The sequence below is a fragment of the Gossypium raimondii genome, chromosome 6, assembly GCF_025698545.1.
Source record: "Gossypium raimondii isolate GPD5lz chromosome 6, ASM2569854v1, whole genome shotgun sequence".
NCBI classification, from domain to species: domain Eukaryota; kingdom Viridiplantae; phylum Streptophyta; class Magnoliopsida; order Malvales; family Malvaceae; genus Gossypium; species Gossypium raimondii.
This window is the reverse complement of record NC_068570.1, coordinates 52,484,639-52,499,484: the sequence shown is the minus strand read 5'-3', so window position 1 is coordinate 52,499,484 and position 14,846 is coordinate 52,484,639. Positions and strand designations below refer to the sequence as shown.

The following is a 14,846-nucleotide window of genomic DNA, read 5'->3' as shown; positions in this document are numbered from 1 at the left end:
TTCAGGAATGGAAGATAAGACTAACTCGAAAAGATAAAATAAAGTTCTGCTAGTGGAACAAGCACAAAATGGAACCGGCAAAGGTTTGTAAATATAGAGAAGCAAATACCAAATAAGCCGAAAACTGTCAAAAACTAATATCCGTAAGTGTAAGTAAAATCGGTTACTCCAAACATGGCGGAGAGTATTTGGGAAACGATATAGAGACTGCCACCCATAATCACCAATATAAGAATTGCAGAGATGGGGTTCTTCAACAACTCCAGTATAGGCTGGAAGATAGTGTATATAGCCCCAGTACTGACCGTAAGCGCATAAAGTGCGTATCTCCTCACATTCTCCCAAAACTCCTCCATTAATGGCCCTTCAGGACCCAACGCCAAAGCCTTCTGGACATCCGCTTCCATTAGGAGCAATGCCAAACCCATAGAAACAGCTCCTACTACCACAAACCGTGAAAACCCACTTGAAGAAACTTGAGTAAGCTCCCTTTCGGGGGTTACTTGACATTCTGTTTGTGGAATTAGTACTGGCTTGTCTATCGCAGTGGTTTTAGGAGGCGTCCCGGGTTTTAACTTGAGACGAGGATTGAAAGCGTTGAATGTGATAGATGTGATGGGTGGTTGAAGGGGGTAAAAAATAGTGGAGACTTTGGGGTGAGGTTGGTATGGCTTGGAGCCGGAGGCGTAGATTTGGAGTGTGAGCGTAGAGGTCTTCATTCTTTTTTTCCCCCGGGCACTTAATTGCAGAGCTTGGGACCTTATTCTGAGGCTATTTGGATGGCATCTAGGTTCCGCATTGCCAAGTGTGTGGTTACTATGAGGTGTCCACACCTTATCCTTTTAGAAGCAAACAAGAATTTGTGATTAAAGCATATTTATTAGATTTGTGATTGCTTAAAAATAAAAAATACTACAAATTGATTTTTCGGTTTAAAATTTCATTTATTTATATTATTAAAAATTAGGGTGGTTAATCAAAAAATCAGATAGTGAAACATTGTGTGTCATGTAGACCTCATGCTAACATACATGAACTAATTTTTAACAGTAAAACTGGATTAAACTTTAAATAAAATGACCAGTTTACTCTTTAATCTAACGTATAAGGACTAATTTGCTCATTTTTTAAGTAGAGAGGGCAAAATCTAATCTAACCCCTCGTACATGGGCCTCCATGATACTTTTACTAAATTTGTGTTAATTTAATCTTAGCACAATCACTACTGTTATTATAGCAATAATTAAAAGAATGCGAGTTTAAACACGTTTTTCTTTTAATTTAAATATGATGAGAGGTTATAGGTAAAGATAGACTTTGTATAAAAAAAATAAAGGTTAGTATTTTGTACACTGATAGCATACTTTTTTTCATTTCACAAGCAACCTTAAAAAATTATCACATGTGTCCTTTTTAAAAAACTCCATTGATAGTGTACCAAATATTTCCAAGAAAAATAATTCACCTGTTTAAAAAGCAAAGATTTATGTTTAGTATTTCTCATAAAAGTGTTTTTAAAAATAAAATATTTATTTTATACGTGATATTGTAAAGTAAAAATATGCATTTTAATTATATTCAAATTGGTTGATATTATAATATTTCAGTAAAAATATAAAATGAAAATTTAGTATAACTCATTATTAATATTTTTATGTAAGGTAAATTACACCAACTATCCTAAACTTTCTTTATAGTTATTTTTGTCACTCATTAAAAAGTAACATTGCACCTTAATTTAAAGGGTTAATAGCTAATTTGTCCTTGAGCTATAATTAAAATATTTTTTTGGTATTTTAAAATTTTCTTAACAATAATAGTAAAAAATAATTTTTCATTGGGTTTTTCAAATGCGATTTTCCAACAATTAGTATCAAAGTCAAGTTTTGTTCTATCTAAAAGTATTAAAAAGTAATCAAAATAGAATTCTCTTCTTCAATGATTCGATTACATAGAAAGTGGCATTCTTTATATCTTATGCATGCTTTGAGTTATATATGGGAATGAATGTAATATTGTATAATTGTTATTTTTTGTCAAGGTTGTGGTTCTTGGGAAATAAACCATGGACTATCATCCCCACGTAGGACTGTTTATTTTTAAAATTTATAAAATTCTTGTTAGCCGAAAACAGACATAGGACTTAAATGTAATTTTTTCAAAAAGAGTTCATGACAAGAAGAAGATGGAGCAATGGCAGTTGAAGGCCCAAAGAATACCTTGTGGTGGAAAATTATGTAATTTTGTTTCTCTTTTATTTACTAGAAATAGAACCATGGAAACCTTGGTTGACAGTTTTATTTTAATTACACATCTCTTTATATATTTGTTTATAATATTTATATTATGTTATATTATAATTGTGATATATTTGTATGAAATGATCCACAATTGATCGATTAAAGATAAGAAGTGTGGTAATGAGAAGGTATATGTCTAGGATTGGGTCTAGCAAGGAAAGACTTGGTTTTTAAGCAATTAAATAAGACTCACCTCCCTTTCCTATGACCTTGCCTGGTGCACTGTTCACATTCACTTCTTCGGTTTTTTCCTTAAACGAAAAATTGTGGAGAATCAAAATTGTTTGTTTTTATGGTTGATTGATTCTTCTTCTAAATGAATGTGAATATTATAAAACTATCATAGCATGTCATGCATATACTGAAAGCATGTCATATAGATTAGGTAAGAATGCTACTAGGACTATTGTATCATCATTCTTGAAATCTAGGATAAAAAACCTTGCATATTTTTTTTAAAATATTGTGTAAGAGAAGGTCCCTGAAATGTTCACATTCACTTCTTTGGTTTTTCCCTTAAACGAAAAATTGTGGAGAATCAAATTTGTTTGTTTTTATGGTTGATTGATTCTTCTGAATGAATGAATGTGAATATTATAAAATTTTCATAACATGTCATGCATATACTGGAAGCATGACATGTAAATTAGGTAAGAATGCCACTAGGACTATTGTATCATCATTCTTGAAATCTAGGATAAAAAACCTTGCATATTTTTTTTTAAATATTGAGTGGGAGAAAGTCCTCAAACAAGACCTACGGCCTCCATTGATGGTCTCTAAGTGATAGCATGATCAAGTTTCGAGTCGGCTCTTACCCTGGCTGAACCCCAAGGTAAATTTTATCATGTGAGTTCACTAGATGTGATCTCTTTTTAAGGACAATTAGTTATGCATGATTTTTAGTGAGATATTCTCAAGATGACTCACAAATGAAAAGATGTTCATGATGGGTGTTGAGTCAATGGTTACACACTCAAGATCGTCTCTTATTAAATAGTTTCCTAATAAACAATATTTAAGCTAAAGATGATGGCAAAATGTTAAACGGTCGTTGGTTCATGTGGAGTCTTAAGAATAAAGATTCACGAACTGGTTGGATGTAATCAATGTTCTTGTTAGTTAACCATGGAACCTCAAGGCAACATTATTGATGGGTGTGAGAATGATCGTAGCAACAGAAAAATGTTTTTAAGGTTTTAATACAAGACGCATGTATCATACTGCATTCTTAATATGTTGCTGAAATGAACATATTTGTTTAATACAAAGATAGTAATTAGTGAATCTTTATTGTTTTAAGTTCAAATATGTCTCATACTCCACTTATTAGCATTCTTACTAAAAATAAATTGAATGGCGATAACTATCGAGAATGAAAATGGAATTTTGACCACCTCCGAACGTACCAACATCTAAAGTAAAAATCCTGCACAAAATATGTTTAAAATGTGGAATCTGCAAGTATACAGGACAAGTTGTAATATAGTTACAACAAAGTAGGTGAGTACTCCGAGGACCGTACCCAAGGGAAGCAAGCACTAAATTAATCCTAACCTAAGCAAAAATAGAACTAATTAGTACTTTCAATAAATTATATTATGACTAAACATAAAAATAGAGTTTTTAATAGCTAAAAATAATATAATATAAATAGAAAAACTAGGAAGATTTGCTATGGAAACTTAGTCAGACCTGAGCATGGATGATTAGTTCGCTTTGGTAATCCTAATTAAATGAATATTCGGTTTCTTTGTTCAATCAACTAGTTGATACCCTAGCAGGATCTTCCGATCTTCCACCATAATAATGAGTCAGCAAGAACTACTTATCTTTCTACCTCATAATCCAGACCAATTCAGGGCTAAGGTGTTCACGAATAAGCCATACCAATTTTGGGGTAATTTTGTAATTTCACATTAATATGGATAATAGGTTTGAATTGGATAATTGTAGTCAATTGTAATATTTAATTGAGTTAAATTATTATTTAGATAAAGAAAAGAATCAACCGGACTTGAATCAAGGAAAAGCAAAAGTCTCAAATTAATTATCAACTTTTGTTGATACAACCGTTGTGGTCGAGGTAAGTTCATATGAATTTAATATTTATTAAATGTTATTTTGGTTGATTATTTGTTAATGTTATATTATTTACAATTGATTTGGTAATAATTCGATAATTGAATAGTTGACGACAAAAGTCCCGTTTGAACTTAAAGAATGCTTAGGATACAAATGACATGTCATTAGAGATTATATGTTTGGGTGCTAGTCCTGGATGTCCTACCGATGGCTGAGGTCCTGCATTTGTTGTGGATTCCCCACGCCTTGTGTGAGCAGCATCGTGTAGCTAACATCCCGACCCACAGCTTGTGTTAGCAGGCCCATTTCACAGCTTGTGTAAGCATTATTGAAAATGTTATGGTTAAATGGAAAGGTATTCTCGAGTATCCGATGTTATTCTATACGGTTCAACGGGTAAGTAAAGTAATGGAAAGGTTTAGATATGAAATTGTGGATATCGATTATTTTATGAAATGGTAAAATGAGCTATGAAAATGAATGAATAAAGGCATTAATCACATATGTGAAGTAATGAAAGTAAATGCAACTAATTTCATGTTGTATCCTATGTTTCATAGATGATGAATTGTTAAGTTATTTACTAATGATGTGAATTGTGGTGTTTAGGAAAGTCAAGTACTATATGATTTAATGAGCATGATTGGATGATTAAATATTAAGGAACGGTAAGTTTAAGTTTCTCTTATACGAACTTACTAAGCATTAAATGCTTACGTAGTTGTTTTCCTCTATTTTATAGATCATCAGAAAGCTCAATCGGTTGGAATCTTGTCAGAGCCTATCACACTATCCATCGATCATTTTGGTAGTTTTTGAACGTTTTGGTTACGGTTATAAATGGCATGTATAAGGCTCATGTGTAATTGTAACACCCCTAACCCGTAACAGTTGCCGGAATAGAGTTACGAGGTATTACCGAACCAAATTCAAATTCGAATAATCATAGATGTACACATGTTCAACCTACTAAACCAACCAAGTCTTAAATCAAAAAGGTAATATCAACTTATTACGAGTCATTTCATATCATGCATCGAACATATTCGTAAACACATAACTCATAATTAAAAATTATGCAAAATATATCAAACACCACTTTTGGTCATACCTCATTTCGCCTACTCGACTAACAAATCAATTACAAACAACAATGACACAAATGTGTATATAAAACTCACATTTAAAATTTTACCTATTTTACATGTAATCATTATATTTTAACATATGTACCTATATCAACCCTTATAAATACAAGCAATTATAAACATTGGCCCGAATATGCCATAAGCATTTGTATAATTATCAAAATTCAAAATCTTCCAAAGCATAACATCACTTATATTAGTCTCAACCATTTACGAAACATAGCCAAATCATCAACCATAATATTTAATCAAAGCATGAAACCATTCATGTCAAAATAAACAAGTCATTTTCGCATTATATATACACTTCATTCAAAATATATTCAAAAGGGGAGTATAGCCTATACATGCCATAGATTTTAAATTTAACTTTTATAGGTACCGATGGACGGACGATAGTGTGATTGACTACGCTGACGATCCCCGAGCCCATAACTAGCTTCCAAAATCTATAAAACCGAAGGAAACACACATACACAATAAGCTATCACAACTTAGTAAGTCATAAGCAATTAAACAATTCAATGACGTTAATAATTCAATAACAAAATCGAATAATGCAATCATATTCATATATATACACATTCAAGCTTTCAAAACTTAAATATCAAATATGTAACTATGAACCAATTTCAACTTGGCCGAATATACCTTTAAATAATAACATAGTTATTTTTCATCTTCAAATCATATACCCACTCTTTCTGAATGTACTCATTCATATATAAATGCATATAAAACATAATTATGACTTCACATATACTTACCCCTTTGGCCGAATATAAGCTTTTCACACACACATACTTCCATTTGCATCAAATAATTTGTATCAAAATTGACATAACCAACTAACTTTGATAGCATATATTAATTAACTATTACATACTTATACTAACATATACATATATGTCACATTTATCATTCATCGGATCAGTACAATTTGTGCTAAATAATTTATCGAGGCCATAATAAAGTTGCACAATTAGTGCTCTTTCTCATTTAACCAAATTGATCTCGGTTTTGCACACTTAGTGCCCGTTATTAACATAATTACTTGGTTTCGCACACTTAGTGTTCGTTATTCAACATCATTACTTAGTTTCGCACACTTAGTGCTCGTTATTCAACATCATTATTTAATTTCGCACACTTAGTGCCAATCATATAGCCGTAGCTATTCTATACTCTCACACTCAGTGCTAAATATTGATAAATCACATCCACGTCTATTTCTACTTCCCGGGCTTAAACACATTCGGCTACACACATATAAATATACATTTGCATATTTTCATTTCAACATATATATTTAATATTTATTTAAAGATTATATATAATACCCCGAAAATTACTACAGTAAGAAAGTAAGATAATATCCTTGATATAGTAAAATAAGAAAATAAAGTGATAAAAGGGTAATATTGAGTTATGTCAACATTGGGAAGTATATTATAACATATTAATTTAAGAAAGGATTAAATTGTAAAAGTGAGAAAAGTTTTGTTGCCCAAGAGTAAATACTTCAAATTTGAGGGGTTAAAGTGTAAATACAAAAAGTTGAAGAACCAATAGTGTAAATATTTTAAGAGTGAAATAATCTAGAAACTAAGGAAAATGGATGAATTAGGACCAAATTGAAAAGGTGAAAATTTTGAGGATTAAATTACAATTTTACCAAATTAAGTGATGACTCAAGGATGGAATTTCAAAAGATTATAAAGGGAAAAATGGTCAAATAGAGAGAGAGAGAGATTCTAGAAGGTAATGATGATGTTTGTGATATTTTTAATTAATTAATTAGATAAATGTTATTTAATTAATATTTTATTAAGATTTTTAGTATTATTTTATTATTAAATGATTAATATAAAAGGGAGGAAAGATGATGAAAAAAATCATCATCTTTTCCATGCAACCAACGTGAGAAGAGAGGAAAAGAAAGAAGTTTTCCTTTCTTTACAATTTGGTCCTCGCACCAAAAATTCACCATTTTCACTTAGAAATCAAAGAAATTTCCATAGCCACCAAGAGAGAAAATTGATAAAGAGGTAATGGGGAGCTAGAATATCAAGTTAGATTCAAGAAATAGAAGCTGGAGGAGAGAGAAAATCAAGTTAAAGATTGAAATCAATAGCACAAGGTAAGAACATCAAGATTTCAATATATTTTTAAGTTTGATATTATTGAAAAGAATGGAAATAATGTTATAGTAGAGTTTTCTTATATAAGGTCTTAAGTTCTTGATATATTAGTGAAGAGAAATAAGTGAAAGTTATGAGAAATATTATAGAGAAAGGGAATAAGGGAGTTATACACCTAGTAATCAACATTTTGCACTAAAACAGTTTTGGACAGCAGCAGCAGGTTAATTTTGAAAAATCACCATAAATTGTGGAAATTTAATTAGAGTATGAATAAAATATGCAATTAAATCTTATTAAGTTTAGTTTCTCATAGAAGAAACGGTGTTAGTAATGTAATTGTAAATCATGAGATATAATAAATTTTGTGAGACAAGGTCAGAATGAATTCGGGTTCCCCTGTTCTGACTTTGGAAAATCATAAAAAATTGAATAAAAATAATTAGAGGCTTAAATTTATATGTTTAAAATCCTGAATGGGTCTATTTTCAATATAAACAAACATAAACATCATACAAATTCTTTATAAAGAGATAATTAATTTTTAGTGAAGAGGGGTCGGAACTGTCAAACAGTGAAACAGGGGAATCTTTAAAGAATAAACTGTACTTATTGGTTAAACCAAAAATTATGAAAATATTATGGTAACAAGATATGTGAGTCTAGTTTCATAGGAATTTAGCAGATCTTAATTTGGAGTTCCATAGCTCAAGATATAAATAATTTAGTGACTATGACTCAAGTGGACAGCTTTGAATTAATATATAAATAAATGGTGGAATTATATATAATGTTACATATAAGCATATTATACATTAAGGATGTGGAATGGAGAGGAGGAGGAGGAAAATAAATGGTTATTCAACTAGCATGAGTTCTCATCAAAATGGCCAATTTGCATGTTTTAGATTTAAGGACTAAATTGAATAAAAGTAATATTTTAAGGGTAAATTGGTAAAGATGTCAAAAGTGACCAAATTGCATGAAATGAATTTTTTATTATTTAAATTAATAAATTGAATGAAATATTAATTTATGTCAAGATTGGGTGAAAATTTGAGGAAAATAGAAAATTATCAAAATGTCCCTGAATTTTGGTATTTCTACAATTTAGCCTGGTAAGTTCATGTAACTTGAATTATATTCTTAGATGATTGAAATATATATATTGGATTGAGAAATTGATTTGAATTGTGAACATGAGAAATTGTGAATTGAATGAAATGGAAATGAAGCTTTGAATTACATGAGTAAATATCGGGTCTCGTAGGCCCTATTTGTTATGAATATAATATTTCGAGGATATGTTGTAAAGAATTATAAAAGCACGTTAATAATTTAAAAGTTTTAATTCGGATGAAATTTTGTAACTCAGTTTAATACGTATGCAAATGTATGTCTTCTAGTAATGCCTCGTACCCTATTCCGGCGTCGAATACAGGTAAGGGGTGTTACAATGTGACATTGCTAGATTCGGTCATAATGTTTAGACCGAGTTTTGGGTGTTACATTATAACATCTATTTGCTTATAAACTTACCTCGTACGAAAACGAACGGATCGGATCAACTACTCGTCAACTTTCGATTTCCCCCGATATCAATCCGATTTCTTTCTTTCTTGATCTATATGAATTCAAATTTAACTCATTTAATCACCTATTTGACATTTAATTGTAAATTTATTTATTTATTTATTTATTTTTCTTCACTACTAACAACCGAGACTTAGTAAGAATAACATAATATTTTAGCTACTAAACTCGATTTATCAATTCCTATAACCATAACTTACCTCATGCAACATCAGAATTTAAACATGAGAATTTACAAAGTTTCCTTTGAAAAAAACTCACTCACAAACATATTCAATTTGTCCTATTTTGGACAGAATAAGATAGCAAACATGTAGGGCATTTGTATCCGCAAGAACACACTCAATAGTATTAAAATTTACTAGCTTATCATAGCAAAAATCCATGCTTTTTAATCTTGTAATAACTCAATTAATTCATCCTAAAACTGGACAGCATAATGCAACAAATGGGACTATTTTTACAGCCCCCAATCGGCATGAAAATAGAACCATTAATTTGTTCAAATTTTGGACAGCATAAAAAGGGCACAAAATTGGGCAGCATTAATTTTTACACTATTTCCGAGCAGCATTTAAACTTACAATAAAAGAATCTAACTAATGCTAGACAGTAAACATTTTCAACCATTAAATCGAAACCGAAACATCAATGCTAATTTAATAATAATTTAGTTTAATTAATTAATCCAACCACCGAAAATATTTAAACACCAGCAACTAAGCCTTCTTAGTATTTTATTTTATTTTTTGAATTAAATATCAGCTAACCGAATTTACAGTTTTTTTACCATGCTATTTTAATTTTTGTAACACCCAACTCCTTAAAGATAAATGCTAGCAAAAATCATTACACAAAAACTATTTTTATCCACCTCCTTAACCAAATTCGCAGCTAATCATACATATACAACTCTCAATTAGTCCCCCCCCCCCCAAACCTTGACAACTTATTGATTAACACCATGTTATTATAGATTTAAAATATCTAAGTCACTAGGGATTAATACAAACAATAATTACTACCTAAAGTAGCTAAATTGCTCAAAAAAATATTTAGCCATTCATCTACATTTTTCCAACACAACGTAATACTTCAAAAGAAAACCAGTCCCAAAATTTATTATAAATTTAGCAATATAATCCCTTTATTAGTTGTGCCTAACATTAATGGTTTCAAAAATACAAAATTTACCAAAAATGAAAGCTAAAAACACTTACATGCATTCAAAGTTAGTAACAAATAGCAAAGCTTTCTCCAAAGCTTTCCATGTTTTCAACAGCAACAAGAAAGAAGAAAAACACCCCTCTCCCCTGCTAACCTTCTTTTTCTTTATTTTATTATAATAATCATTAATTACCAATTTACTTAATTAACCTTTAAAAATTTTAAAAATTACTCAAATGTCAAGCCATTAAAATCCACTATCAAATCTAATGGGCTAATTACCAAATAAAGACTTCCACTTTAAAGCCCTATAGCTATTTAATACCTTTAGCTATTAGAACTCAACTTTTACGCTTCATGCGATTTAGTCCTTTTTATCAAATTAAACACACAAACGGATAAAATTTTCACACGAAACTTTCACACATCTTAATTCACATACTGCAAACACCAAAAATAATATTAAATTATTTTTTTGACTCGAATTTGTGGTCCCGAAACCACTGTTCCGACTAGGGTCTAAACTGGGATGTTACAATAATAGGTGTATTTGTATATACTTGGATACTTATTACAAATGTTATGTATTAAGCTGGGTATAAGCTTACTTGTGTATGTGCCTTTAATCTTGGTGTGAATATGTTTATATAAAGTTGTTTTGATCTTTTGATATAAACCTTATTTAAGTGTTTGAATCATGGTAAGAATGAATGTGAATGAATAAGAAATGATAAGCTTTGTACGAGTTCTATATATGAACTTATAAAATTGAATGCAAATTAGTTGATGTGTCATGTGAATTGAGGTTAATAATTGAATTGTGGTGTCAATGATGACAAATTGATTAGGCACTTAGGTTGATTGTTTTGGCATGTTTTAGGCTTGTTTAAATGTGTTTTTAAAGTGTGGAAATAGTTTATTTTGATTTGGCTTGGTACCTAAGTTTGGATGAAAGTATGCATTGATTTTGAAGCTTTTTAAGGTGCACACGACCTGGGCTTATCCACACGGCCGTGTGTGACACACAGTCATGTGCCTTATTAATTATAAGTGCAAGATTTTTCACACGGTCTGAGCACAAGAGTGTGTGGGGTAACCACACGGGCGTGTTTGAAGCCACACGGGCTGGCCTCTTTCACACGACCTAGCCACATAGCCGTGTGACCCCTATTTCCAAAATTTTCAAAATTTTGCATATTTTTCTGTTTTGATTCAAATTTGTCCCTGATTGTTTCCAAACTATTTTTAGGGCCCCGTAAGCTCATTTTAAGGCCCGTAAATGTTATTTTGCTATGAATGAAATGCATATTCAAATGTTGTTATTTAAATTAATAAATGAATTGATTAATGATATTTGATATGTGTCGTAATATTTCGTAACTCTAATTTGGCGACAGAGACGGGTTAGGGGTGTTACATAGGGTCGTCAAGCCTAAGGTTTATGTTATTCCTCTCCTAAACAACTAATCCGTTAAGAGAACCCTACAAAACAATTAATTAATCATACATCTACTTGTTAATCCCCCATAAAAGGATTAGTTCCTCATGGATCTCATAAGCATGATAAACTTGATATATAAAATAGACATGAATAACGAATCAAGAGAATAAGGTTTAGGAGAAGCCTGAATTGTATTAAATATAATACCGAATCCACACAAAGTTTTATTGAGTTCCACATATCAGATCTCCTAATGAAATCTAATAACAAAACTAAAAATAAACCTAAAGCCTAAGAAAAGAGAAAACTAAAGACTAAAACTATGAAGAAAATTATACTTTATAAAAATTGTCCATAACATGTGTTAAATGAGCCTATTGATAGAATTAAAGTGGTTGTTGTCCTTGACCCTAGGTCAGCTGTTGTCCTCGTGCTTAATGTTTGATTGTGCGAGCCAAAATACCCATGGCTTGTAATTATTTTTCGTACATAGTCGATGTTACGACACACCAGGTCCTGTGCTAAAGGTTTATTGGCAATAAATTCTTTGTTATTAACAATAAATCATCACATAATGCATTATTGTTATATAAATTAATACATTAAGAATGTATCAATCACAAACTCCCATGGTCAATTAGTCAATAGTATAATGGTAAATGATTTACATTACTTGAGTACTTATTATTAAACAAAACTGGAATCAAAGGAAAAGCTAAAATAATTTTACTTGTATTTAACACTTGTTTCAATCACTTTTAAAACTGAAATGAGTTGAAGGATTTTGAGTGAAGAATGATTCAGGACTTACGAGACAAAATGTAAGCTATAGGGGTATCCACGCTTATGATTCGAGATGCTCTCCCATATTTAAGTTTAAAGGAGGGTGATGGTGAGCTTAAAGGAATATTTAGGCTGAATATATTGAGTATATGGACTCACATCTCAAAATGAATGTACATGAGACTTTTATACTAAAAGTGTTATAGGAGCTTAGGTTGCAATAAGAGTATGTGAATGCCTTGAGGCTTAACCATTCTTTAATTGTGATTGTGGAGGCAAATTTCCTTATTTGGCAGGCTTACTGCTACAATTTGCTTATTACTCTTGCTTACTACCTATTTCCCCTCAATGGCTTAGTACCTTTGTTATATCAATGCTACAATTAATACTACATTATTACGTATGGATGAAAAAGAATTATATAAAAATCAAATGAAGTTTTGATTCAAATAGTAAAGTTATAATATTAAAGACTATGATGTGGTAGGTTTAAATTGCATAATGTGTACGTATTTTTTAGATTATCTATAAAAATACAAAAGACCTTAAAATATATTTGTTACTTTGTAAAAATAATGGGTTTTTTAAAATAAATTCACAACTATATTAGTCCCGATTGGTGGGTGACACAAACTTAATTAAACACTTAAAATATAACTAGATTATGACATACCAATGATATAAGTGAAAATAATTATATTATAAAATTATTTTAAAATTGACATAAAAATCAAATATGATTTTGGTTGAAATGGTAAAGTTGAAGGACTGAATCTTATAGTGTTCGGATTTAAATCCCAACATGTATATGTTTTTTTAGATTTTATTTAAAAATAAAAGACAAAAATAACCTCAAAATAATATTAATTGCTTTGAAAAATAATAAGTTTTCGATAATTTTACAACCGAATTAAGACTCACGTGATGGGCTACACAAACTCAGTTAAACACTTAATTTATAAAAGGCTTAATGGTATAAAAGGCTCTCTAACTTTTAAAAAAAAAGCAATTAAACCCTCGTTTTTTCCACTCAATTGGGTACTTGAACTTTCAAAATGCATTAAAAAGGCCTTAAAACTTTTTCAAAAAAAGCAATTAGGCCCCTGCTCTTTTTTTTTTTTTTTGCACTCAATTGGGTACTTGAACTGTCAAAATGCATCAAAAAGGTCATTTAACCGTTAACTTTAACAATTGACAGTTAAAATTAACTGCCCCTAATTTTGTTTCAGTTAAACCCACCACGTGTCACAATTACGGCGTGACATGTGGCAAAAAATAATAATAAAATCAATAAAAGTTATAAAATTATTAAATTTTAATAAAAGAATATAAAAATATTAAAAATTATAAAAATTGTAAAATTTTATAAAATTTGTAATTATAAAATTTATGTAAATATAGAAAAATTATAATTTTATAAAATCATAAGAAAATTATAAAAAATGTAAAGAATAAAATTCGTAAAAATTATAAAAAATTATCGTACCAAAAGAAGCATTTTATAATTTTTTTATAACTTTTATTGATTTTTATTTTTTATCATTTTTTGCCACATGTCATGTTGTGTTGCAACACGTGATGACTTTAACTAGAAAAAATTGGGATCGTTAACTTTAACGATCAATGGTTAAAATTAATGGTTAAAGGTCATTTTTATGCATTTTATATCTATTTTTATGATTTTTATAAAATTTTATAATATTTTTTTATATTTTTATGATTTTTATAATTTTTTTATAATTTAATAATTTTTATAACTTTTATTTTTTATAATTTTTTGCCATATGTCACACCGTAGTTGTGACACGAGGTAGCTTTAACTGAAAAAGATTAGGGGAAGTTAACTTTAATGGTCAACTGTTAAAGCTAACGATCCAAGGGTCTTTTTGATGCATTTTGGCAATTCCAATATCCAAATGAGTGCAAAAAAAAAAAAAGCAAGCTTAATTATTATTATATTTTGAAAATTGAGAATATTTTATACCTTAAACGTTTATAAAATATAGATATAGTTCAAAAATGCAATGCAACTAATTTAAAATAAATTGGTGAAAAGTGCTCTAACTCCTTCACTCTTCATACATTTGAGATTTAATTTTTATTTACAAGTGCAAATCCAAATGTAGTAATATTGAATGTCTTCGAAAAAATAGGAAATTAAAACTGTAAAAAGTAAAAAGTAAAAAGT

At 29.8% G+C, this 14,846-nt stretch overlaps 1 protein-coding gene across 1 annotated transcript; it reads right to left on the bottom strand.

Annotated features, from left to right (window-relative positions):
- LOC105772938 (uncharacterized) lies at positions 1-799 on the bottom strand. The gene has a single exon (XM_012594454.2). The coding sequence runs from the start codon at positions 717-719 to the stop codon at positions 135-137; it is 585 nt and encodes a 194-aa protein (XP_012449908.1). The 5' UTR covers positions 720-799; the 3' UTR covers positions 1-134.
- Positions 800-14,846: the final 14,047 nt, after the last annotated feature.

Coding starts and splice junctions, on each gene's coding strand:
- LOC105772938 (XM_012594454.2), bottom strand. CDS start 719: ATGAAGACCTCTACGCTCACACTCCAAATCTACGCCTCCGGCTCCAAG.